This window comes from Culex pipiens, chromosome 3, assembly GCF_016801865.2.
Source record: "Culex pipiens pallens isolate TS chromosome 3, TS_CPP_V2, whole genome shotgun sequence".
Lineage (NCBI taxonomy): Eukaryota > Metazoa > Arthropoda > Insecta > Diptera > Culicidae > Culex > Culex pipiens.
This window is the reverse complement of record NC_068939.1, coordinates 38,791,585-38,819,091: the sequence shown is the minus strand read 5'-3', so window position 1 is coordinate 38,819,091 and position 27,507 is coordinate 38,791,585. Positions and strand designations below refer to the sequence as shown.

The 27,507-nt window shown below is 34.2% G+C and overlaps 2 protein-coding genes across 2 annotated transcripts in view; both read right to left on the bottom strand.

Moving 5' to 3' along the window:
- Positions 1-27,507, bottom strand: part of LOC120425689 (protein roadkill-like) — a 180,973-nt gene that overhangs the window by 12,261 nt on the left and 141,205 nt on the right. The window contains exon 3 of the mRNA XM_052710304.1: positions 18,487-18,586. Coding sequence (XP_052566264.1) covers positions 18,487-18,586 — 100 coding nt within the window. The remainder of the gene's footprint in view (positions 1-18,486; positions 18,587-27,507) is intronic.
- Positions 19,207-20,031, bottom strand: LOC120425690 (cuticle protein-like). The gene is made up of 2 exons (XM_039590274.1): positions 19,877-20,031; positions 19,207-19,818 (listed from the first exon to the last, which is right to left on the bottom strand). The coding sequence occupies exons 1-2, from the start codon at positions 19,886-19,888 to the stop codon at positions 19,333-19,335; spliced, it is 498 nt and encodes a 165-aa protein (XP_039446208.1). The 5' UTR covers positions 19,889-20,031; the 3' UTR covers positions 19,207-19,332.

The window sequence follows — 27,507 nt, the reverse complement described above, 5'->3', positions numbered from 1 at the left end:
TCTTTGTGATGGATTTGAACCTGATGAAGATAATGCTGCTTATTTGTTATCGTTACATTTTGGAAACGAGATTTCCTCGTTCTTCAAAAGAGTCCAACTTTTGAACTTTTGAACTCCAACTTACTTTATCTCGAAGCCGTTGCGTGGTATCAAAAAGTGGTCAAAGACAAACTTGTAGGAAATTGGACGGGCTTTCTGAAAAAAATACACTGAAACAAAAATACACGCCACATCTATGAGATTTTTTGATTTTTAAGTCTAAAACTTAAATTTAAAGGTGATGTCACGATTTTTTTTAAGTGGGGATCGATTCTCCAGACGATTTTAAATAAAAGTCTCCGTATTGACCATTGTCCTATGGCCAATCTTGGGAAGATACAGCGGTTTTAAAAATAAAAATGTTGAAAAAACAGGTTTTTTGTGGTTTTTGGCAATTTCTATATGACAGACTTGGTTTTTCAGTGTCGTAAATATTTTTACCGGAAAGCTCGTCCGATTTCCCATAAGTTTGCCTTTTACAGCTTTTTGATTTATATCGTTTTTATATTTACGTTAGCAAATTTACTGTCCTGGTTTCTACCACACTGAAAAAAATATTCTATTTTCAGTTATTAGCAATGTAATTAAGCTTATATCTGTAAGCCCTTACATCCAATTGAAATGCTGTCAAAGGCAAACTTATGGGAAATTTGACGAGCTTTCCGGTAAAAATATTTTTGCAATTTCGCTGTGAAACTGTCAACTTTTCCTGTCCTTCTGAAGAAATGAAACGGCCTACTTTTTCCTACCAAAAATAACAGAATCGAATAGCAACACTTTTCAAAATAAATGCTGAAAAGTTCTACTTTTCAGCACTGAAATGAGTGCTGAAAAGTTGAACTTTACAGCACTTGTTTCGAAATGTAACACTTTTCAACATTTTTTTATTTAAACGATTTATTGGAAAAATACATGAAAATTTGACTTAAAATTTCACTCAATGGGTGTTTTTCGGAATTGCAAAAAATGTTGTATGGAACTCGTTGCAAAACTTGAATTTTTCAACACTCGTCGTATTTATCCAACTCGGTGAACCTCGTTGGATAAATGTACGACTCGTGCTGAAAAAATCCTCTTTTTGCAACTTGTTGCATAAACTACTATTACGACACTGAAAAACCAAGTCTGTCATAATAAATTGCCAAAAACCTCAAAAAACCCGTTTTTTCAACATTTTTATTTTTAAAACCGCTGTATCTTCCCAAGGATTGGACATAGGACAATGGTCAATACGGAGACTTTTATTTAAAGTTGTCTGGAGAATCGATCCCCACTACTGGTTTTTAAAAATTTTGACGTTTAGACCACTTTTCAAAAAAACAGTTTTAGTAAATGATTTTTGTATTTTTTTTAGGAGAGACATACCATCCTGCATTTTCGTCAGTCTTTTGGTAACATTTTAGGCTATTTCCTCAAAAAATTTGAACGAAAAAAAATCGTGACATCACCTTTAAATTTAAGTTTTAGACTTAAAAATCAAAAAATCTCATAGATCTGGCGTGTATTTTTGTTTCAGTGTATTTTTTTCAGAAAGCCCGTCCAATTTCCTACAAGTTTGTCTTTGAACACTTTTTGATACGACGCAGCGGCTTCGAGATACAGTTATTTTTTAATTACAAAATACAAAAATATTTAAATACCTTACGCCCTTCTCAAATGTTATTTTCGAGTACTATTGGCTCCATATACATAAAAATGGCTCATATAGGCCTAGGATAACATGTCTACAAAGTTTCATTGAAATCGGAGAGGGTCGGGTACAAAAGTACCAGAAAAATTCCTGATTTGAGCTGGAATTGCTCGTAAGTGTAAGCGCCTAACCATTTATAGTGTGCCTGTCAACATTTATTTAAGCATAAAATGTTTTATTTATAGTTTGAATTCAAAATCTAACTGTATTTGTTTTCTCCTGAATCTTTCCTAGTGTTCATCTGTTGCAATTTCTTCTGTCGCGGTGTGTTGTTACATCCTAAGCATTTTATAGAAATTTAGCAAAAGTACAATAGTAATTTTTGTGTTAATCCTTTGAAAATATTTCTTTCCATAAACTGAGTGAGGGCTCAAACCTCACTTGTTTGAAGAAAAGGGTGAAGATTGAAAACAATGGACAGTGAAGGAAACATACTATTAAAAGAATCAATAGTAAAAGGAAGATAGTAATTTATGAAGTAGATGCAGAAATAAGCAATAGTTAATAAATAAAGGTAACAAACAAGCTTAGATTGTATTAAGGGCAATTTGCAGGGCAGCATCAATTGAAATATAGAGTGGAAAAGCGGAAGCGGAAGCGGAAAAGAGATAAGAGAATCAAAAAAGTAAAATCGAAATCAAATGGAGGATAAAAAAACAGAAGCCGTGTTAGAAAATCAGTAAAACAAAATAAACAGAAGATATGTAGTAGCTGAAATGGAAAGAAGAAAAACCCCCGTTCTGCGATGTTCAGGTACATCCACAACAGTTGACTCAACATGCTGCGAATCAAAACAATACCGTCTACAATCACAAATTACTTCCCTATCCTTTTTTAAGTAAATTTAGTAAATTTTGTAAATTTTGTAAATTTTGTAAATTTTGTAAATTTTTTAAAATTTGTAAATTTTGTAAATTTTGTAAATTTTGTAAATTTTGTAAATTTTGTAAATTTTGTAAATTTTGTAAATTTTGTAAATTTTGTAAATTTTGTAAATTTTGTAAATTTTGTAAATTTTGTAAATTTTGTAAATTTTGTAAATTTTGTAAATTTTGTAAATTTTGTAAATTTTGTAAATTTTGTAAATTTTGTAAATTTTGTAAATTTTGTAAATTTTGTTAAATTTTGTTAAATTTTGTAAATTTTGTAAATTTTGTAAATTTTGTAAATTTTGTAAATTTTGTAAATTTTGTAAATTTTGTAAATTTTGTAAATTTTGTAAATTTTGTAAATTTTGTAAATTTTGTAAATTTTGTAAATTTTGTAAATTTTGTAAATTTTGTAAATTTTGTAAATTTTGTAAATTTTGTAAATTTTGTAAATTTTGTAAATTTTGTAAATTTTGTAAATTTTGTAAATTTTGTAAATTTTGTAAATTTTGTAAATTTTGTAAATTTTGTAAATTTTGTAAATTTTGTAAATTTTGTAAATTTTGTAAATTTTGTAAATTTTGTAAATTTTGTAAATTTTGTAAATTTTGTAAATTTTGTAAATTTTGTAAATTTTGTAAATTATGTAAATTTTGTAAATTTTGTATATTTTGTAAATTTTGTAAATTTTGTAAATTTTGTAAATTTTGTAAATTTTGTAAATTTTGTAAATTTTGTAAATTTTGTAAATTTTGTAAATTTTGTAAATTTTGTAAATTTTGTAAATTTTGTAAATTTTGTAAATTTTGTAAATTTTGTAAATTTTGTAAATTTTGTAAATTTTGTAAATTTTGTAAATTTTGTAAATTTTGTAAATTTTGTAAATTTTGTAAATTTTGTAAATTTTGTAAATTTTGTAAATTTTGTAAATTTTGTAAATTTTGTAAATTTTGTAAATTTTGTAAATTTTGTAAATTTTGTAAATTTTGTAAATTTTGTAAATTTTGTAAATTTTGTAAATTTTGTAAATTTTGTAAATTTTGTAAATTTTGTAAATTTTGTAAATTTTGTAAATTTTGTAAATTTTGTAAATTTTGTAAATTTTGTAAATTTTGTAAATTTTGTAAATTTTGTAAATTTTGTAAATTTTGTAAATTTTGTAAATTTTGGGAATTTTATAAATTTAGAAAACTATGTAAATTTTGTATTTTCTAAAAATCTAAAATTTCATACAACGATTGTGTATGCGACCACCACCTTGAGCAAAATCAGTTCGAAGGGACACTCTCCTCTTTTCCCAAGCCAAAGAAAATGAGGTGGCTGCTGCAGGATGGTGATGGCATATAATTTAAAATTAGTCTCAAATAACTCTGCATGTGCTTCCCTCAAGATGCCAACCGAGATGCCGTCGTCGGGTATGGCAACGTGACGTTTCGAGAAACTTGGTGAGAATGAGGGGAGGAGGGTTGTCACCCTGGGAAGCCGCTGATGTGCCATTGATTACGCGGTGTATAGTTTTCCAAGCAGCAGTTTCCGTTTTCTCATTATATTTGTCGGGGTGGTCCTGTGGTCTTCTGGGTACGGGCGCAGGGGTTTTGGGTTCGCGACAGCGTGGTGACGCGGCTGACGATTACGTGAAAGAAATCCTAGAGCCAGTCTCAAGATGGGGCTCTTTTTCTCTCTCTGGCTTCTCTAGGAAGTTGTTTGGCGAAAGTGAGCCACGGGAAGCAGTGATGGCATCATGTTGGTCATACTCAGACTTGAACATTTAAACAGTTTCGAAATTAAAATAAAATGTATTGATGCCTCAAATCGGCATAATAAGACTGACCTACAAAAAATGACAAAAATGACTGCGCAGACTCAACTCGAGGGGAAGCATAAAGTTTTGGGTCCCCACAATCACGTGTATTTTGTTTTTTTTTTTCAAAAATAGTTTGTCTGGGCCGAATGGTTTCAATTAATCATTTAGGCTGAATATTAATAGCAATAATAAATAACGAATTATTGTGATTAATTTATTTAATTTTTTATTTCATTTTTATCCAAAAAATCGGTATGCCCATAAAAGCCATTTTGCATCATTAGTTCGTTCATACAATTTTCAATACAAATTTGGCAGCTGTCCAGACAAAAATGATGTATGAAAATTCAAAAATCTGTATCTTTTGAAGGAATTTTTTGATCGATTTGGTGTCTTCAGAAAAAGTTGTAGGTATGGATAAGGACACTTTTCGTCACTAAAACTTGATTTGCAAAAAACAATATTTTTATTTTTTTATATTTTTTAGGGGACATCAAATACCAAAATTTCCAAAGTTTCCAGAATGGTCAAAATATCTTTGAACAAGTTACGATTTTTTGAACCAATACAATTTTTTTCGAAAAATCGAAATATTGATCGCAAACATTTTTAAACTTCATTTCAATCAAAAAGTACATAAGTAAAATTTTGTTAAAGTGCATCGTTTTCAAGTTATAGCCATTTTTAGGTAACTGTTTTTCAAAAAAGTCGCGGTTATTCTTTTATAAAAATTAGTGCCTTTGTTTGCCAACTTTTGAAAAAATATTTTTCCAAAGGTGGAATTTTTTTTCCATATTTTGCTTTTTTGAACTTTGATGATACGACCCTTAGTTGCTGAGATATTGCCATGCAAAGGTTTAAAAACAGGAAAATTGATGTTTTCTAAGTCTCACCCAAACAACCCACCATTTTCTAATGTCGATATCTCAGCAACCAATTGTCCGATTTACAATGTTAAAATATGAAACATTCGTGAAATTTTCCATCTTTTCGAAAACAATATTTTCAAAAAAAAATCAAGACTATCATTTCAAAAGGGCGTAATATTGAATGTTTGCGACCAATATTACGATTTTTTGAAAAAATCTGTATTGATTAAACAAAATCATAACTCAGTCAAAGATTTTTTGACGATTCTGGAAATTTCTGAAAAGTTGGCATTTAATGTCCTCTAAAACATATCAGAAAATAAAAAAAAAGTGTTTTTTTTTCAAATCAAGTTTAAGTGACAAAAAGTGAAATTAAAAAACACCAAACAAATTTACCGTGTATCATTTTTCTACAGTGTAGTCCATATCCATACCTACAACTTTGTTGAAGACACCAAATCGATCACAAAATTCCTTCAAAAGATACAGATTTTTTAATTTTCACATATCATTTTTGTATGGACAGCTGCCAAATTTGTATTGAAAATTAGGAAATTGTCAACGATTTTTGAAAATATCTTTTGCAGGGGGGCTTTTCCTTCATGTTATATGTTTTATAATTTACCGAAAACATGATTTTGTCATTTTCGTTTGCATGTTTGATTTGCACCAGAAAATCAATAATGCAAAATTTCGTATGACAGTTTGTTAATTTTTTTAACAAAACTCCTCACTTTTTTTCAAAAAATAACTGTGGTTCCAGCCCGAGCAGACGGAAATAACCTGGGAATAACATTTTTTTATACTTGATAATACTAGGCCAATAACATTTTATGTTATTTATAACAAGATTTGTTATTCGTCGTTATGAGTTTTTTGTTATTGGAATGTTACTGTAACAACAGACTTATAACATTTTTAGTTTTTCTTCGAACAAATCTTTGTTTTTTTGTTTTTTTTAACAGCTAATCCGATCTTCCAATAACAGTTGAAGGTTTTTTTCAATAACGAAAATGTTATTCAAAAGATGTTTTGGCTTTCAACCAATATCAGACCAACAACAAATTTTGTTATGATAACATAAACTGTTATAAAGCCCTTATGCAAAAATGGATTTTTCAAGAAAATTCCATAACACTATTTGTTATTTTAATAGTATTTGTTATTGAAATGGCATGAATTTTGTTATTGTCGTCTGCCCGGCAGCTTACGCACCACCCTCAACTCAACCGCAGAAAATGCCTTTTGGATTTTTTTAGTGGAACCATTATCTTTGGATCAGCTATTTTTTTTAATAGCTTCTTTTGACATAGGGAATTCATGGAAAAGTTTCATCGAAATTAAAAAGTATAACATAAGAAATCACGAAAAAATATGCGAAATTGTGTGTGTGTGTGTGTGTGTGTGTGTGTGTGTGTGTGTGTGTGTGTGTGTGTGTGTGTGTGTGTGTGTGTGTGTGTGTGTGTGTGTGTGTGTGTAACCAACCAAACGGGACCACGCGGTCGCTTCTTACAAATTGAGTTGTTTCCATGTATTTTAGATTTTACATGCATTTTCCATACATGCAAATAACTCGCATAGGCATTTGGAAGGTGTTAGCTCTGCCGAGCTTCGGTGACCTATTTCTACGCAGGCTAGCCATGCGCGAGGTACCTCAGCTTGAATCGAAAAGCCCCGCCCTAAAGAACGTTTGCATCAATCGGATTCAAACGTTATTTAGAACTTCCGAGTCCTTGTCAAATGGACAAAGATCCAGCACGTATATAGTTTGTAGTATTAGTATTCCTCATTCTGCCAATCCAAAGGACGGGGAATCGAACCCCGGTTCGAGCGACTTTGATGTTTCGTTTATGTTTAGAGTTTCAAAAATTCATATTTCCTGAACTTTCTCGTTTGGAGCAGATGGGAATCGAACCCAGGATCATTCGCTTACAAAGCGAACACCGCAACCAGTCAGCCACGGCTGCTCAACGAAAAAATAAGCGAAATTATACTATTATATGTATATAAAAAAGTACTGAATGAGCTCAAAATAGTAAATTTTTAGAACAAAAACTAACTTAATCCACCTACGTGGTTGATGCCTTCCTCACTTTTTACCAACAATGGGTAATATGAGTGGTTTGGACATATATTCCAGCAATTTTTTTTTTTCGATCCAGAAAAACACGTACACACATATAACTTAAGTAATCATAACTCGAGACAGGATTGCCAGATCTTCAATGTTTTGGACTCGTTGGAAAGGTTTTTTGATAACCTAACAAACGATGGGTCGGATGGTGGATTCGGACACAGTTTACATACATTTAAGTGGGATCCGGCTTCAAAAAAGTGCATCAATATCACTTATGTGATCCCTACCTAACCAACGATGGGTCGGATGATGGATCCGGACATCGTTTACATGCATATAAATGAGATCCGGATAAATGTGAAAACACATTTTTATATATAACTTTTGAACTACTTATCGAAACTTCAAACAATTCAATAGCGATGTATGGGACCCTAAACCAAGTCGAATGCAACCGGTTTGATCAAAATCGGTCCAGCCAGTGCTGAGAAAACTTGGCAAGAATTTTGAACACATACATACATACATACACACACACACACATACACACACACATACACACACATACTCACACTCACATACACACACACATACACATACACAGACATTTGCTCAGTCTTCGATTCTGAGTCGATATGTATACATGAATATATGTCTACGAGCTGTTTTTCAAAATTTCAATTTTCGAGCAGGATTATAGCCTTACCTCAGTGAGGAAGGCAAAAATATATAAATAAAACAATTTCAAAGAAGAAAACAATCATCATTTAATTTTTTACATTGAATTAAACTTGATAAGACCATTACATTTTGCAAGGTTTCGATTCCCATTTAAAAAAAAAGAGCCAGAGAGCGATCGATTTATGAATTAACCAATTGATTAAAATTGTATCAATTTTTGTATTTATAACTTTTGGAAATTTAGGCGACAAATCGGAAGCAGACTTAAAACTTGCATCCCTGCACAAAAAAAAAAACTTTTTCCGAAGCCCACAACCACCAAAAACGGGGGAGGCAGGTGTTTGCGGGGCAGGGTAGCGAACAGAAACCTATCAAAGTCGGTGTGTTGTTTTTTTTTCTCTTCCGCTACCTTCTTTTCGGGTTGCGTAAGAAGAAGAAGAAGAAGTAAAAAAAATCTCATCAAATGGCTGTCATTTGCATAACCGTGTGTTTTCAACGGTTTTTCTCCCCTTCTACTCCGCTCCCACAGGAGAGACGGGCAACAACATTATCGATGAGGAAAATGACGTGATCATGCTGGGATTGCAACGTGAGGAGGAGGGGGTAGGGGGTGATGATGATGGGAGTTGGTTTGGATATGTTTTGATGAATAATAACGAATTTGGCATATGATGAGCATCTGCAATGAGGAAGTGCGGTCTGTGCTTTTTTCCATGGAAATGAACATTAAGTATTCATGACTTGATATTTGCACACTTTTAATGTGGAAATCTCATTAGAAAAAAATGAGGATGCTAAAAGAATCTTTAATTTGAGAAACAATGCAAGAGATATGACTGATTCTGCTTCACTTATTTATTTCCAACTCTGAAATATACTTTCATCCAATCGATTCCCTTTAATCAATTAGGGAAGAAATTTCCTAGCACCAAACTTGGACGAAATCGTCCTCCTCTAGAAGATTCAAGTGTGTGGAACAGAAAACTTTTCCACTTCTGAGTAAACCCGAAAATTGAGACTTCCAACACTATATTGGATAGGCCTCTGTCTGAAGCCAGCAAAAGTTGGAGGGGAAAAAAGTGAGTGGAGGGGGTGGTTGGAAAAACTTTTCAAGTGTCAATATTTGATTGCACTTTGATCGCACAGACTTTTCCGGCTGATGAGCACTGACTTTCTCCTAATTCCCCCGTCCTCTAGCAAACTGGTTCACTCGACGTTTGGTCGACCGGTCGTCGATTTAATTAACGTCGAGGGGTTTATTTTTTCGAGGCGCTCTATTTCTGAGTAGGCCCGGGCCCCGCCGAAACTGGGTCGTTTATCTGACTGACTGGGGAGTGGGCAGGGCAGGGCACACGGACCACCGTTTTGGAGAAGTTTAATGGCTCTGAGCGATTCCTTGAATTACTCCTGATTATTTACCACCCCGGCGGGTCGGGTTGTGTGCTATCTCGCTTGGTGAAAATCGTTTGAATAATTGACGCGCACTTTTGTCGAAAAGTTTCCATCAATTTTGGGCGGTTTGTCGTGCAATGAAACAAAGGCGTGTTATAATTTTACCATTTTGTGGGAAATGTTGATTTTCTTACACATGCATAAATCTCAAACACTAAACTATTATCCAATTTTATACTCCCTTCTCCTTTTGCTCCCTCCTCCTGATTCGATTCCTTATGCAAAAATATGTAACTGTGAAAATTTTGAGCGAAATCGGTTAAGGGTTAATGGCCGCTTTTTATCGTTGAAGTTGGTGAAAAAAAATCATTTCACACAAAAACGTGCTCTTTAAATCGTTAATAACTCGTCGGGGATAACTCGGATTACTTTGCGGTCTTCGACAAAGTTGTTGTCATACAATTTTACATAAGAATCTCACTCTTGATAATGATTCGACACATTTAACGCCACCGTTTGGCGGAATTTTGAAATGTTTGCTTTTCCCCATATATTTTTTCCAATTTTCCCATCCAAACTTCAACGACAAAAAGGGACCTTAACCGATTTGGCTCAAAATTGGCACAGTTACTTATTTTTACCTAAAGAGCCAGGGTGTATCTTCGAATTTCCAAAATTTTCATTTTTCTTGTTACCCTAATGGCCCCTAATTAAAAAAAACAATATCCACAATTGAACAAATAATACCGTACAAGTGAGTTTGCCACAAACAAGATTGAGAAGAAGGGCACATCTTTTTGTGAGAATGCAAACTCTTTTTCGTTTTTTTAACTCAACAGTTCTTGAAAATGTCGACAAAAAAACTGATTTTTTTGTTAATTGTGTGAAACTTCTTCGATTTCTTTGGTCCAAATAATCCATAGAAAAAACACAAAATATCTCGAGAAGTGATTTTCTGATCGATTTGGTGTCCTCAGCAAAGCTGTAGGTTGTGATTAGGACTATTCAGAGAAAATTTATACAATCTAAAAATCATATCATTTTTGTCTTCCTCAACTTTACCAAGTAAGGGCTATAAAATCACTCGAATTTTTTTTTTTTTAATTTGATGTCCTAGACCTACCTTCACGTATACATATCGATTCAGAATCATGTTCTGAGCAAATGTAGGTGTGAGTAGAGATGCTAATTTAAAAATTGTCACTCGATTATCTCCGGACTGGCAGAACAGATTTTGAACGTTTTGATCTTATTCGATCCGTTTTGGGGTCCCATAAGTCACTATCTATAAATCATGATGTTAAGTTAAGTACTTCAATAGTAATGCTAATAAAACGATTTAGACTAAAGTCCGTAAGATTGTAAAAAGAGTGTATTGAACCGTGTTTTCCTCGCGTTTCATGGTGCCCGCAACCTGAAAAACCAAATGGAAAACGACAACAAATATTTGTTACCTGTTTTAGACTCGATCAAGAAATATTATACTCACCTCTATCTGAGATTTGAACGCTTTTATTCAAAGTAGTAGAAGGTCTCGGTCAATAACAGAAAAAAATGAAGAGAATCTGGACGAAAAATTCTATTCACTGCGACGTGAAGGCCGGCTGACGTTTTGACGTTTCACCAATCTGATAAACGTGTAGGGGCTGAGGTGCGTGAAATCGGGTTTCATTTGATGTAAAATTACATCAAATTTTATGCTCCAGTTATGTGCATCAAATGTATCATAAAATTGGGTTATTGATGATGTAATTTTAGGTCACGCACGACGCAAATGAAAACCTGTGGGATTTTAATCAATTTACGTCAAAATAAACCTAACTCTACATCGAAAATACGATTACATGATTTAATATTAAGTTAAATCAACTATTACATCAAATGTAAAATCCCAAATTTTTTAGTGTGTTTGAATCTCAAAAACTCAATTGATTCGTGATTTCAAAAATCTGAAAATGTTTTTTTAAACGTTGAGAAAATTTCACTTTGACAAACCCTTTGATCTTTTTTATATTTAGATATGTTTTAGAAGACAAATAGTGCCAACTATAAGTATTACGGACGTTTTGTTTTTGGCAAAATTATGATTTTTTAAAAAAAGTATTTTTTTTCAAAAATGCACACAACAAAATGACTCAATATAATAATATTTTTTTTAGATTTTGTCAACACCTGAAAAAAAAATTGATTTTAAATAACGACTTACACTTCAAAGAGCGTAAATCGCATTATTGGGGCCTACTAAAATGTAAGTCTTGATTTCAAAAACGTATTTTTTATTTTTCAAAGCGTTAACAAAGCTTCACACTTTTTTCACTATTTAACATTGAAATCTGATCAACGGTTTCCGAGATATCATCGATTGAACATTGAGGGTCATTTGGGTAGGACTTAAAAAAACTATTTTTTGGTAATATTCATTCTTTTCAAGGCCATATCTAAGCTACCAAAAACCGGATCAACAATGTCCAAAAAAGCAAGTTGTAGAGAATTATCTTAGCCATTCGAATATTTTTTTCAAAGGTTGACACCAGTTTTAAAAATTGAGAAGATACATTGTTCTGAATAACTTAACTTCAATAATTTCAAAAACATTTTTGTTTACACTTTTTGTCTACTAAAACATATCAAAAAAATTAAATAAATCGAATGGAGTGAAGTTAAAAATTATATTGAAAATTTAGGAATTAAGGCTATCATTTCAAATGGGCGTAATTTTTTTTTTCGAAAAGATCATAAAATTTCGCAAATGTTTAATTTTTTGACATTACAAATTGGACCGTTTGTTGATGAGAAATTGGCATTAGAAAATGTGTAAATGTTTGGATGTGACTTGAAAAAAATTAAATTGTCTTGGTTCTTTAATTCGCTGTATATCAGCGGATATTTTCGAACTCTTAAACAAAATTTATGAAATGGAAATTCTCAGAACTTTTCGAGAATTTTTTTTTTCAGAAAGGGACATTCAAGGATACTGTTATAAAAAATCGAAAAACGGGATTTTTTTAGTTAAAATTAAAATTTAAGTTACTTTATCTTGAAAACGATGCACTTTATCAAATATCTTTTATTTGCTTTTCGTTTCCTATTTTGATTTTAAATTAAAAACTTAAGTCGAACAAACATAACAACAAAAATTTCTATTTTTCCAAAAAAAAAAGGTTTTATCTCATAACTGGGCGACAAAATTTTTGTCCATTCCTTTCTATAGCTCAAATACCAGTCCAGACTCGATTATCCTAAGCTTCGATTATCCGAAGTTTGTATGGGACTTCGGATAATCGAACCACCAACAAAAGAAAATTTGTATTTGACACCATTTTAGTCAAATTTTAATTGTTTTTTTTTTGTATTTATACCCCGCCATTTGGTCGCCATCTTCAATTTAAAAATTCTAAATCACGTTATAGCATGTTTGGGGTAACAATAAAAAACAAGACAACGAAAAAAAAATCGAAACGAAATTTTTCCGAGACCTCGAGTCGAGTCTGGATTGTATAAAACATATATATTTTGGGAAATTGATTTTTTGCAAAAAAAAAATAAAAACAATCGGGGAACTTAGTTCTGTGTAACCATATTTACGTACCATTTTTGTATAGACAGCAAATTGCATCTTTGGTCGTAGAGAAGGACCCCACAAAAATTGAACCAATTAAAAAAACACACATATCAAATACAAAAAAAACAGGTAAAGGCCGTGTTTCATTTACATGTAGAGACATTTTCTCCTAAACTTATGTTTGTAAGGTCCTTTTCGGTGCTGGAACCTGGTTAGGACCGAGTGAGCTTTCGTAATTACATTTTCTCATAAATAATATTGGGATATAGGATCAGTGGAGGCAGAGATATTTCTTGCGATTATATTTAAATTTCAATGAATTGTTACAAATTGAAAGCTATTTTTCTAAGTCATAGAACTTAATTCAATAGATTGACAGATCTTCTGGAACTTTATTTGAAAAAAAAAAAAATCACGAAGGACGTAGCATTTCAAGAAGGTGTTAAAAGGTGGTGAATTTTTTGAATAGCAACAGGATTGTGAAAATGTCAAATTATCAGTTCTCAACGTCTGCAATTATCATGCGCTTCCGCAATAATAATAATAATTATCACCGCTCTTTTTTATTTCCTACTTCTCTCAGCCCCGCAGATTAGCGAAACGCTTTGGTGGAGAGAAGAAAGAATCTTTGCTGAGAGCGCGTTGACGACGAAAGGGAAGGAGTGATTGAAAGAGAATGCCTTTGCTAGGAATCACGAGACAAAGGAAGAGAGATCTCACGAGCTATAGTGACGGTACTCTCTGATATCGGGGAGTAAGAAACATGAAATGATTTTTTCTATTTCTCATTTACAACACTGGTTGTCACAGATCTTACACTTTATGAGTTGCAAAAATGCTTAAATTAAAATTTGTAAAAAAAAGAATCCAAAGTGATTAAAATTTAATTTATTAAACGGCAAAGAAGCACAATCCCACCTGGTAAAAAAAAAATCAACTTAATCATGCAGAACAAAGAAAAAGTATTCAGTATCAGAAATTTTATAACAAAATTTACCTTTACTCATGTCAATTAAAGGATTAAAGTGAAGAGGGCAAAACGACCCCGCTTTACAACAAGTTTCCAACCGTTTCCGATGGCCATTAAGTGCGTGCCTTAATCCGCACCAGACGGAGTCCGAAACCTCCCCCCAGCAACCTCCCTTAAACATCGCCATTTCCAATCATTTTCCCCCTCGCTCTTCGCGATAATCTTGCACTTCTCTAGAAGTGGGTAGATACTTTTAGCTTATTAGCACCTCGATGATGTATTGTTTTATAATTGGCAACTGTTGCCTCTCTCTCATAACTCATAAATAAAGCTGCTCTTCATCCTTAAGTGCACCCTCCTTGGTGGCTCGTCTTCGGAAGCGCAAAAAAAGGAAAGTTACAATCCTTTTGGAAGACAACAGGATTGTTGCACTTCTGGATTGTTCAGCGAGAGGAAACAACTTTACAACAGAAAAAAAGAGAAATATTGACGAACTTCCGCGTTTTATTATTATTCGTTTATTGTTTGATTAATGATGAAACTTTGCTCATCCGTTCAACTCGTTGTTGGATTTGCTGCGATCGCGGGAAAAAGTTTTCCTCCCAACTTAAAACGCACCTCGCCGGGCAGAAGGGGTGGTATTGTTTTCCACCTTTTTCCAGAGGATTTCCGCGCAATTTTACAACTCTCGAACGGACGTTGGACGCTGTTAAGAGCCCGCGGGGCTAATTGGATTAAAGGAGAAATTTTTCTTCCACACCGGTGTGGGGAGTGGTGCTGCTGCTTTGAAAGCTGCCCAGATGAGTAAGATTGAGAGCAAGGGAAGTTTGTTGCCTGTTGTACCTGACGGACTGGATGCAGTTTGTGCGTTTGTTAGTCGCGGAATTTAGCGGTTAATGACTTCTTTTGAGGCAGATTATGCAAACAAAGAATTGAAACACTTCAGTTAAAGTTTTTGTTTGAATAACCTTTAATAAGAAAAAACAGCATTAAATTTTTCAACAAACAAAACAAATCTACTAATTCAGCAAGTCTCGACAAATTCGGCTGATTTCGAGCACTTTTATGTAATTGGTTCACCCGCCATACATTTATAGCAGCTGTTGATACAAAAATGGTACGTAAATATTTAAAAAATCAGTAACTTTTAAGTAATTTTCTAATCGACTTGGTGTCTTCGGCAAAGTTGAGAGTATTGACGAGGACTATTCAGAAAAAATGTTGATTTTTAAATTTTGGGGCTTCCAAATGGGTATGAAGTCAGGTTTCACTATGGTAGGTGATGCGACCATAAGCAATTTGTTTATCGGTTGAAATTTTGAAAATCTTCGGAAGCCGGCTGCGAAAGATACATAATTGATTATTTAAAAAAGTTTTTTAATCGAACGCGTGCCAACCGAGCAGTAGTGCTATGGTATGTTTTTACTGTTTGTACAATTCTAGAGATATTTTTGTAAAGGTCGTATAAGTTATTGTGTTTCATATGTGTTTAGGACATTATAAAAAAAAGTCTAGAATTTATCTTCATAAAATGAATAGTTTGACGAGTTAATACTAAAACTGCTAGTTGGAATAAATTATTACGTTCAACGAATTTGGAATGAAACAAAACACCACGTAAACGTCTTTTTATCAAATAAAAGGCTCCGAAAAACACGATGCAGAGTTACCGCGAGGTCCCTCTACACGCAATCGAATCTTAACAGCGATACAATTAAAATGGAAGAAATGGAAATGCAAAAACGAGTCCGGGCGGCAAGCGCCCTAATCAAAATAGTCGATTTTTTAATTTTTACAAAAAAAAATTCCCAAAATTAGCCTGTTTTAGTAGTTTTTTTTATATGTTTTAGAAAACAAAAACCGCAACTTTTGAACCATGGAAGTATGGACAAAAATTTTGCCTAAAAAAAGCTCTTAAAAAAAATCTTGGAAAAAAAAAGGAATTTTAGCCAAAAAAAATGATTCTATTATTTGCTGAATTTCAGCAACCAGAATCCAATCTTCAATACCTCTTAGGCAATTTTATTGAAAATTTAACTTTGAGTGGCTATATCTTGAATACGACGCAATTAAAAAAAAAGTGTAAAGTACCGTAAACCGGGGTAACATTGATAGAATTTCCATTCATTTTTGGAAAAAAAATTCAACTGGTAATGTTCTTTTCAAATATTATTTTTAAAACATGTCCTGGGATAGGCCTCACAGGAGCGGCCGTGGCTGACTGGTTACGGTGTTCGCTTTGTAAGCGAATGGTCCTGGGTTCGATTCCCATCTGCTCCCAACGAGAAAGTATAGGAATTATAAATCTTGAAACTTCGAACATGAACGAAAAATCAAAGTCGCTCGAGTCGGGGTTCGATCCCCCGTCCTTTGGATTGGTAAGCAAAAATGCTAACCACTAGGCCATCACGACTTGGTATGCTACGACTGGAATTTGAATACTGTTACTATCAACTATATACGCGCTGGGTCCTTGTCCATTTGACAAGGGTTCGGAAGTTCTAAATAACGTTTGAACCCGATTGGTGCAAACGTTCTTCAGGGCGGGGCTTGTCGAAAAAAGCTGAGGAACCTCGCGCTCGGCTAGCCAGCGTAGAAATGGGTCACCGAAGCTCGGCAGAGCTAACACCTTCCAAATGCCTATGCGAGTTATTTGCATGTATAGAATGTAGATCTAAAAATACATGGAAACAACTCAATTTGTAAGAAGCGGCCGCGTGGTCCCGTTTGGTTGGTTGCACACACCACACCACACCACACCCATGTCCTGGGATAGGCCTCACAAGATCCATGCGCTTTTTTGAAAAAAAGATTTTTTTAAAGTATTAAAAAAAAATGCGTTGAAAATTCTTATTTTAAATTCCGGGGTGACTTTGATAGTCATAGTTTTTCATGATTAAGGCTACCAACTCCTGCTGAACAAAAATCCGTACATTTTGCCAATATGACCCCATGCTAACAAATCGATGTCTCTGTGCTCTCTATGCTAACTAGATAGGAAGCTTAGAACAAGCTTAGAACAAGAGAGCGTAGAGGCATCGAAATAATGATATGAAATTATTTAGATAAATTATGAATTACCAATTTCACTTCAGTTAAAGGGACTTTTATGTAAAATTAGACGCCCGATTTGATGGCGTACTTAGAATTCCGAAAAAACGTATTATTCATCGAAAAAAACACTAAAAAAGTTTTAAAAACTCTGCCATTTTCCGTCACTTGACTGTAATTTTTTTGGAACATTTCATTTAAGGGAAATTTAATGTACTTTTCGAATCTACATTGACCCAGAAGTGTCATTTTTGCATTTAGAACAAAAATTTTCATTTTAAAATTTCGTGTTTTTTCTAACTTTGCAGGGTTATTTTTTAGAGTGTAATAATGTTCTACAAAGTTGTAGAGCAGACAATTACAAAAATTTTGATATACAATCATAAGGGGTTGAGATATTGCGATTTTACAAAAAAAAAGTTTTGAAAAAGTTACTTTTTGCGTTTTTCTATGTTTCGTCGTCCGTGAATGTCGTGGGTGACTATGAACGGCCATGATCAACGACGACCAACTTTTTCAAAACTTTTTTTCGTAAAATCGCAATAACTCGTGATGTTTACAAGCAAACCCCTTATGTCTATAGATCAAAATTTTTGAAATTATCTGCTCTGCAACGTTGTAGAACATTATTACACTCTAAAAAAACCCTGCAAAGTTAGAAAAAACACTAAATTTTAAAATGAAAAAATTTGTTCTAAATGAAAAAATGACCCTTCTGGGTCAATGTAGATTCGAAACGTACATTAAATTTCCCTTAAAATGACATGTTCCAAAATTTTTTCAGTCGAGTAACGGAAAATGGCAAAGTTTTTAAAACTTTTTCAGTGTTTTTTTCGATGAAAAATACGTTTTTTTCGGAATTTTGAGTATGCCATCTAATCGGGCGTCTTATTTAACATAAAAGTTCCTTTGACACCAAATTTCTATCCCATCACCGTTTTAGGCTGCAAATTATTGAAAATCACCTCTTTTTTTGCAAGTTCAATCTCCGTCACGAGATATCAAAAAAACGGACCTCGGATTCATGATCAGAGACAAAAGTTACCACTTAGGACAAAGTTTCACGCAAATCGAAGAGAGGTCGGGGCAACTTATCCGGATTTCGTGTGAGTTGGTAGAAAATTACCCAATATTTACGTACCATTTTTGTATGAACAGCTGCCAAAATTGTATATAACCTTGTTTGGGTGAACCAAAGAAACATAATGGCTTTTTTTGTCATAAGAAAGGCCCCCACTAAGTTTGAGCCAAATGAAAAAATACAACAAATAAAAATGGTCGAAATCGGTCGATTTCGTAGAAAATCGCTCATCATACAATTTTGTTGTAAATTACTAATCAGACCCAGGATGAGAACAATGTTCACCAATTTTTAAATTTCCCTATAATTCCCGGGATTATTTTATTTAAATTTTTTTTCCCAGTCGCGATTGTACATTTTCCTGAATAAAGCACCAGGAAAAAGGGGATTGCAAAACTCACCTGAATGAACAACCACGACGTGAACAGGGACAAACTGCTGTACTGCCCGTTGAAACGATAGTGGTACGCGTAGAACGAAAAGTGGTACAAGAAGAAGAACCTGCAAGTAAAGAAAAATCGAAGGAAAAAACTGTTAATTTCACAATTCTCATAAATAAACGAAAAGCAATTTCGTTCCCCGTCTTCCTTCCCCAACAAGTACAACAATCAAATTTGAGCAAGGAAATGGGCTACTAAATGACAAACGTGAGAGGATGCTCGCTCCAGGTAGGAGCAATTAGAGCTCCATCACTCCCGTGCAAAGGAGTTGGGAGGAAGAGACGGGGGGAAAACAACAAACCATTTCCTTCCACGCCACGCCACGCTACGATATTGCCAATCCGGAGGAAGAGATCCGTCCGAAATTGATGGGATTCAATCGTCACCAAGCAGCACTAGAGGCGGCGACTATCGACGTTCATTTTCCTCTCGGTTTGCGGCGCTGGCCATAAATAAGACAAATTTGAATTTATAGCCCGGTTGATTGCTCAACTAAATCCTGCCGCCGTTGCCGAGCCGGTGAAGAGGCCGGATTTGCGAGCCTTAGAGGTGTAGGTGGGACGAGGTTCAATATCGACGACAGATCGATTCGGTGTGGTTGATGGTGAGTTGCCGAGGACTAGATGTAGCCAAAGTTTTGGAGAAAATATTACTTTCTTTGAAAATAACAAAATCTCGCTATTTTAATACTCGAGTACTCCAATGAAGCGTTTTATTCCCATTTCGTTCATAATACAATCTTCTTAATCTATCAGTTCAAGATCAATCATCGTTAGCCTGGTCATCCTACTCCAATCCATCCTTCCCTCAGTTATGACGAACTCTGTTGGAAATTGACCACGGTTGCGGTCCCGAATGCAGCGCGATATGCGCATCGGAAGTGGCCGCACGATCCTGGTAACGCAGATCATGCTGCTGCTGCTGCTCCACCGGACGCAGCTCCACAACCCGCACCGGATGCTGGCGCCACTCGGGTTCGTGACGGACCACCGCGTTGAAACCGTTCCAGTCGTCGGCGCTGTAGTCCACGATCCGCTCGGTTCCATCGGATTCCATCATCCGGTACTGGCCCCGAACCCGATCTCCCTGGCGGCTCTCGTGCTGACTCTTCCAGTCCCCGGTCCAGTCGTCCCGGATGGCGTAGCCGTACGAGTAATCCGTATCCGACGACGAGGCCTCCCGATCGTCCTGGCGAGACTCCTGGGGTCGGTTCCAGCGACGGTCGTCGTAGCGGTCGCCCAGCGGACGGGAAGCGGCACTGGCTACGGTGATGATGGCCGCGAGGATCAGGAACTGGTGGGAGAGTCAAGTTATTTGCGAAATTTTGAAGAACAACAATGAAGATGCTTACCTTAAAAGCCATGATGGTAGAACTTTTCTCACTTGCTGTTCTCAGAAGAGCAGATCAGGTTGTGATGATTTCCGAGAAGATGCACTCCATTTTTATACAAACGGCTGATCATCAGTCTGGAACTGTTAGATTTAACACAGAACGACAAAGGGACCGGCAGCACCTTAAGGTTGCACTAGAAAGGCAACATTGTGTTAATGAAGGCGAGAGTCCGATTTCGGTGTACCATCTTCAACAACTTTGACAATGAAGGCGTTTCATTCACGCAAATTTGCATGATATGTAAGACCATTGAAGGTTCGGTGAGCATTAAGCTTGCATGGGTATCAAATTTTAAGTGCGCTGACTGACAAATCGTGTGACTTTTCCATTAACGAGTCGGTTTTGTAGACCAAATTATATAATTACAGCGTGTTTAACCAATTCACCGTTCAAATCGAAACAAAATTGAAAAGTATTACTTTTAGATACAATTGCTGAAAATAGTAGTTTATGCAACAAGTTGCAAAAAGAGGATTTTTTCAGCACGAGTCGTACATTTATCCAACGAGGTTCACCGAGTTGGATAAATACGAAGAGTGCTGAAAAAATCAAGTTTTGCAACGAGTTCCATACAAATTTTTTTGCAATTCCAAAAAACACACAATGAGTGAAATTTTATGTCAAATTTTCATATATTTTGTCAATAAATCGTTTGAATAAAAAAATGTTGAAAAGTGTTACTTTTCGAAACAAGTGCTGAAAAGTTCAACTTTTCAGCACCCATTTGAGTGCTGAAAAGTAGAACTTTTCAGCATTTATTTTGAAAAGTGTTGCTATTCGATTCTGTTATTTTTGGTACAGAAAAGTAGGCTATTTCGTCGTTCAAGAATGACAGGAAAAGTAAGTAGTTTCACGACGGAATTGCAAAAAATAACTTTTTGCAATTCCACCTTGAAACTGTTTACTTTTCCTGTCATTCTAGAGCATATCTCTCAACCTTTTTCGTTCCTAATTTTCAAGACTAATTTTCAAGAGCCGCATTCCCCTCCTCCCACCTCCCCATGATTTTGAACTTGTTGGTATCAATGCATGAATAATTATCATAGTTTGATAAAACAAATTAAATTTCCAAACCTAGAGAAACCAAGCTATTGAACAAAATGGAAACTTCTGAACTCTTCGAGAATTCACTACACAACTTAATTACAGTCATGCCTCGGTTTAGCACCGCATATGGGGGATGCAAAACCGAGGCGTGCATAACTGAAGCACATAGCTTATGGGATTTTTGGCTATATGGGAGACATTGGCTATGATCGTTTGAATAATCATGAAATTATAGTGTTTTGAAATCGGGATGCTGACAGCTATCCGTTCCAATTATAATTACATGAAAGTTTTCACAAAATATGTATTTTTATTGTATTTTGAAAATACCATTTTTGTTGTGGGTAATTCTCCGCCAACTCACACAGCAGTTGCCCCGACCCCTCTTCGATTTGCGTGAAACTTTGTCCTAAGGGGTAACTTTTGTCCTTGATCACGAATACGAGGTACGTTTTTTGATATCTTGTGACGGAGGGGAGGTACGACCCCTTCTATGCAAAAAAAGTGGTGTTTTTCAATAATTTGCAGCCTGAAACGGTGTTGAGATAGAAATTTGGTGTCAAGGGGACTTTTATGTAAAATTAAACGCCTGATTTGATGGCGTACTCAGAATTCCGAAAAAAACGTATTTTTCATCGAAAAAAACACTAAAAAAGTTTCAAAAATTCTCCCATTTTCCGTTACTCGACTGTAAAAAAATTTGGAACATGTCATTTTATGGGAAATTTGATGTTCTTTTCGAATCTACATTGACCCAGAAGGGTCATTTTTTCATTTAGAACAAAATTTTTCATTTTAAAATTTCGTGTTTTTTCTAACTTTGCAGGGTTATATTTTAGAGTGTAACAATGTTCTACAAAGTTGTAGAGCAGACAATTACAAAAAAATTGATATAAAGACATAAGGGGTATGCTTATAAACATCACGAGTTATCGCGATTTTACGAAAAAAAAGTATTGAAAATATGTCGCCATCGATCCTGGCCGTTCATGGTCACCCGCGACAAACACGGACGACGAAACAAATAGAAACGCAAAAAGTAACTTTTTCAAAACTTTTTTTTCGTAAAGTCGCGATAACTCGTGATGTTAATAAGCAAATTCCTTATGTCTGTATTTCACAATTTTTGTAAAGTTTCACGCAAATCGAAAAGGGGTCGGGGCAACTTTTCCCGATTTCGTGTGAGTTGGTAGAGAATTACCCTTGTCTAAAACAAAACCTCAAAATAATTGTTATTGCTGGGGCGTCCAAATTTCTCGGGTTTTGAATTTCCCGGGAAACGGAAAAAAATATTTTTGGAATCCCGGGAATTCCCGGGATCCCGGGAAATTTATAAAACAGTCATAAAATCTATGTTTTTATTATATTTGTTACATTTTTGAAGCTTAAAATAACAAATAGCTCAATCATATTAATTGGCGATAATCTACTCTTCAATCTAAACAAGGACGACAAGTATTAAATTGCTTAAAGGGAATTAAAATAAGTTTTTTTGTTCTTTGTTGTGATTTGGATTTGAAATGAACTACAAAGTGATTCAAATTTAATAAACTTATATAAATATATTTCTTTTTTATATGACATGATCAGAAAAGCTTGAAAAATTTATTTGAAAATATCTTTAAAAACAAGAGGCAACAACAAATAAAAGGACACCAGCCATTGTAAAATTTAAGATAAGTTTTGAATTTGAATAAACGCCTTTTGAATGGAGTTTTTGCAAACATACATGTGTTAAATAAATTCACCGTTAAAATTGAATTACTTATTGATACTTGTATTGAAAAGTTCAACTTTCACAAAAAACTTTTGCAAAAAAAACATATTTTACAAATAATCTTTAAGTTACTACCGCCAACTAGGAAAAAACAGGAATACAGTCTGAATAGGTAAGTAGATTTTAGAGCAATAAATTTAAAAATCGGTGTTCTGTGAAATTGTTTTGTTCTGTTCCTGTTTTAACCAATGTTATTCAAAACATCATGCAAAAAATGGCTAAATAGGTGTCAAAATTCGTTTCATTTGTTTTGATTTGCTCCACATGGCAATGTTTGATGAAAAATAAGTTGATTTGATTTTTTTTAATTTTAAATCATTAATATTCCTAGAAATCTCAACCTTTTTTTTAAAGCGCTAGTCATTTTGCAGATCGGTAAACTAAAATTTCAGCAGTTTTCCCTAATACACCAAATCATGCTGATATATGCCGAATGCAAATTATAACGCTTCAAAATTATTATCTTTTATGAGTTATTCAACTGTTCATCTATTTCCACAACCAAATCTGAATTTCCAGACTAAAAATTGTTCTTTTTATTTAATTACGGGAATTCCCGGGACAAGTTATGAAAAATCCCGGGATTCGCGAATTTCCGGTTTTGGAAAAATCCCGAGAATTTTGTCCCAGGAATTCCTGGGATGGACGCACTAGTTTTTGCAATATGGGTATCAAAAAATCGTTTTTTTTTCACACATTTCGAATTTTACATTTTTTAAAAATACTCAAGATTTTCACAAAACTACGTATTTTCGGAAAAAAACATTCAAAATTTTATTTTTTTGCAACATGGGTAGCAAATGATCATTTTTTGAAAATACTCGAAATTTTCACAAAACAACGTATTTTCGGAAAAATAGTCAAAATTTCAGTTACCCATATCGTAAGGGTATTAAATAAGCGGAATTTTTTTATACATTTCGAACGTAATAATAACAACATTTTTTTGAAAATATTCATTTTTTCACAAAACTACGTAATTTCGAAGAAAATACTCAAAATTTCAGTTTTTCACAATATGAGTATCAAATGATCAGATTTTTTTTTTCATACATTTAGAATGTAAAACCAACATTTTTCGTAAAAACTCTAAATTTTGACCAAACTACGTATTTTTGGAAAAAAAACTCAAATTTTCAGTTTTTCACGATATGGGTATCAAATGATTGGATATTTTCATACATTTCGAATGTAATAACAACATTTTTTGAAAAAAAAAATGTTTTTTTTTTTTTAAACTCAAAATTTTCGCAAAACTACTTTTTTTTTTTGAAAAAATACTCAAAATTTCAGTTTGTCAAGATAAAGGTAGCATTTGAGGTTTTCTAAAATACGTAGTTTTGTGAAATTTTTTGTTATTTAAATTTGTTTTATTACATTCGAAATGTATGAAAAAATCTAGACTGTTTAATACCCATATTGTAAAAAAAAACTAAATTTTAAGTATTCTTTCGAAAATACATAGTTTTGTGAAAATGTTGAGTACTTTCAAAAAAAATTGTTATTGCATTCGAAATTAGCAGTCTATGCTCACCAAGTCGTCATGGCCTAGTGGTTAGCATTGTTGCTTACCAATCCAAAGGACGGAGGATCGAACCCCGCCTCGAGCGACTTTGGGTTTTCGTTCATATTCATCATTTCAAATTTTTGTGTTCTTAACTTTCTCGTTGGGAGCAGATGGGATTCGAACCCAGAACCATTGGCTTACAAAGCAAACACCGTAACCAGTCAGCCACGGTCGCTCCTAATTTTGTTATAGCATTGAAACGTATGAACAAATTCCGGTCGCTTGATAGCAATATTGTAATAAATTAAATTTTGAGTATTTTTCAAGTATTTTTGTTCGATACACATCGAAACACATGGCTGTTTGACATAAAATTCCATTTAAGAAGTGTATTTCGGAATTGCAAAAAATGTTGTAAGCAACTCGCTGCATAACTTGATTTTTCAGCACTCGTCGTATTTATACAACTCGGCAAACCTGGTTGGATAAATGTACGGCTTGTGCTGAAAAAATCTTTTTTTCGCAACTTGTTGCATAACTACTATTTTTAATAAAAGTCTTGAAAAGTTCAACTTTTCAGCACCCATTTCAGCACACGTATAAATAAATCTGATTTATTATACTTATTAATTCCCCCACAAAAACATGGTCAAATTCTCCGCACAGAGGGGAATTCTTCCTTGAGAAACACTGTTCTAGAACGACGAAACGGCCTACTTATCCGATTACAACACATTCCAAAATAAATGCTGGAATGTTCTACTTTACAGCACTGAAATGAAAAGTTATACTTTTCAACATTACTTTGATTTAAATGGTGGATTGACTTAACACATTTCAGGAATTGCAAAAAGTGTTGTATGAAACTCGCTGCAAAACTTAATTTTTTCAGCAAAAAAAAAATCTTCTTTTTGCAACTTGTTGCATAAACTACTATTTCAGCATTCATTTCAGTGTTGAAAAGTGTTACTTTTTAAACCTTGTATCGAAAAGTTTTTTTTTTCGATTCTATTATTTTAAGTACCGTAATCAAAGGTGACATTTGGTCTAGGGATAACATTTGGTCATACAAAAATGCTGAAATTTTTATAACCCAATGTCACCTCTGATGACGGTAGAAAATAGTATGCCTTTTCGTCGTTCGAGAATGAGAGAAAAATGAAGTAATTTCAAGACTCAGCCATGGATGACTTTTGAAAATGTATTTTCCGAAAAATTGGTGCTGAGCTTGCCAACTCAAGCAACTTTTTCTAAGGTATCAACATTTTATGTCGCAATCTGAGCAAACCTTCAAAAACAGTTATTGAACGTAGGACGTAGCATTTCAGAGTTAAGTTTTAGAGAAAGTGATGCTCGGGGCACTTTAAGAATTCTAAAAACAAGCTTTTTTAATTAAAAAAAGTCAGTTTAAAGAAGTGTAAAAAATAACTGCAATTTATAAAGTAAAAAATGCAATTTAAAAATTTAAATATCTCAAAAAAATCTCAGGTATATTTTTCTTTTAAGTTGAGATATTTGAAATTGAATCGCCCAAACAAAATTCAAAAATTGATCAGCTAAATGGTATCTGCCCTCAAAATCTAATCTAATCTAACCTACGACACATGATTAAAGATGATGCCAAAATAATTCTATAAATATTCAAAACCAATAGAACAATAATTTGAAAAACAGAATGATAGAACACTTTGAAATAAATAAAATGCTATATTATTTATGAATTGAAATTCAATAACGTCAATCGAGCTCCCTTTCAGAACTGATTGTTTTCTAATTGAAATCGATCCATTTCCCCAACAATCAACATTAAACAAACAAAAAAAACGCGCTCAAGTGCACCACAAACCAACGAGTACAAATTCCCCTGTGCCACAAAGTGCAAACAATACTTAATAAAGCATAAAAACGTGTGCTAGAGCAGCACTCCCCCAATCGCAAACGGGAAAATACTTGAGGAAATTTATTTCCCGCACTAACACTACCTCCCCCCACTCCAATGTTCTCAAGTGCAAATAATCAAGCAACAGGAGGACAAACGCCGCCCACCGCAATTAAGTTTTGTGTTTTGTGTGCCCGCGCGCCCGTAAAATCGATATAAATTGCATATAATTTTCCACAAAACCTTTATCGCTTTCGCATTTAAATTTTAATTGAATTGTTCAATACACAAACTGGTAAACTCGATGGGTACACAAGCTGAATGTACTTTAAAATGGGGATACTTTGCACCTTAAATTATGAAAAGGAAGGTACAAGCTAAAAATTTTAATAAACCATTTTTTTACAACAACTTTAAAATTTCTTTTGAAATTAAAAACATTTTTTAGGGCTTACTCAAAGTCACCACAGTTTACAGTCATCAATATAGAGGTGCCATTTCCTCTTAGTTTTTCAACGGGAGTAGTTTTCCCGACATTAGAGTCACCTCGACAGCCTAGCAAAAGCAGCAACGATTCCCGGATACAGTCCTGGCAGTGGTGGTGGTGATTGTTCTGCGTAAACTTTTCCCACCTTGTGCCGTCTCTTGTGGAGTTGTTTTCTAGTTAAGCTTCTAACCTCTGCTGGTTCACGCCCACCGCGTTCAACTCGTTTTCCCCCTGGCCAGAACACAATTATTGCTCGTTTGTGGGTGAGGTTTTAGTGTCGGAATAGAAAGCGGCGCGGGGCTGTACAAATGTTTGTGGTAGCTTTCCGACGCTTCCACTAGAATTGACCCCACATTGCTTGCTGATCCCGCCGTAATCTGGCCCGGCATTCACCGTTTTGGGGGTCATAAGTGGATGGCTCAAAGGTATCAAGCTCTGAATTTGCGAGGAAATGCACGGAAAAAAATTCGAATGGAAAACAGTAGTCTTGAAATAGTCTTTCAACGCATAAAAAAAATTCTTTCAAAAAAATCAAAATAAAAAATATAGTTCAAACCTGTCCAGCTTTTCCGTGTGGTCCGCCGGTCGGAACAAAAAAACACTTCGGATATCCCTGGGGTACGTCGTCGGAAAGCTACCTGTTGTGTGTTATCTTTGCTGTTGGCCTCTCCATTGGGGAACCGTACGTATACAGGAACAAAGACAACAGCAGCCAGCGGTGTGGCATATGAATTTAACGGCCAGCGTAAAATATGATCAATTTTAATTTCTTTATTTCCGACACCATTCTGGGGATGGTACAATAGGGTAGACGCCCCTATTTTTAATCTTAAAATTACGTAGTGGGAAATTCGCATTTTTTTCGATATTCATTCTTTATTTGAGTGAATCA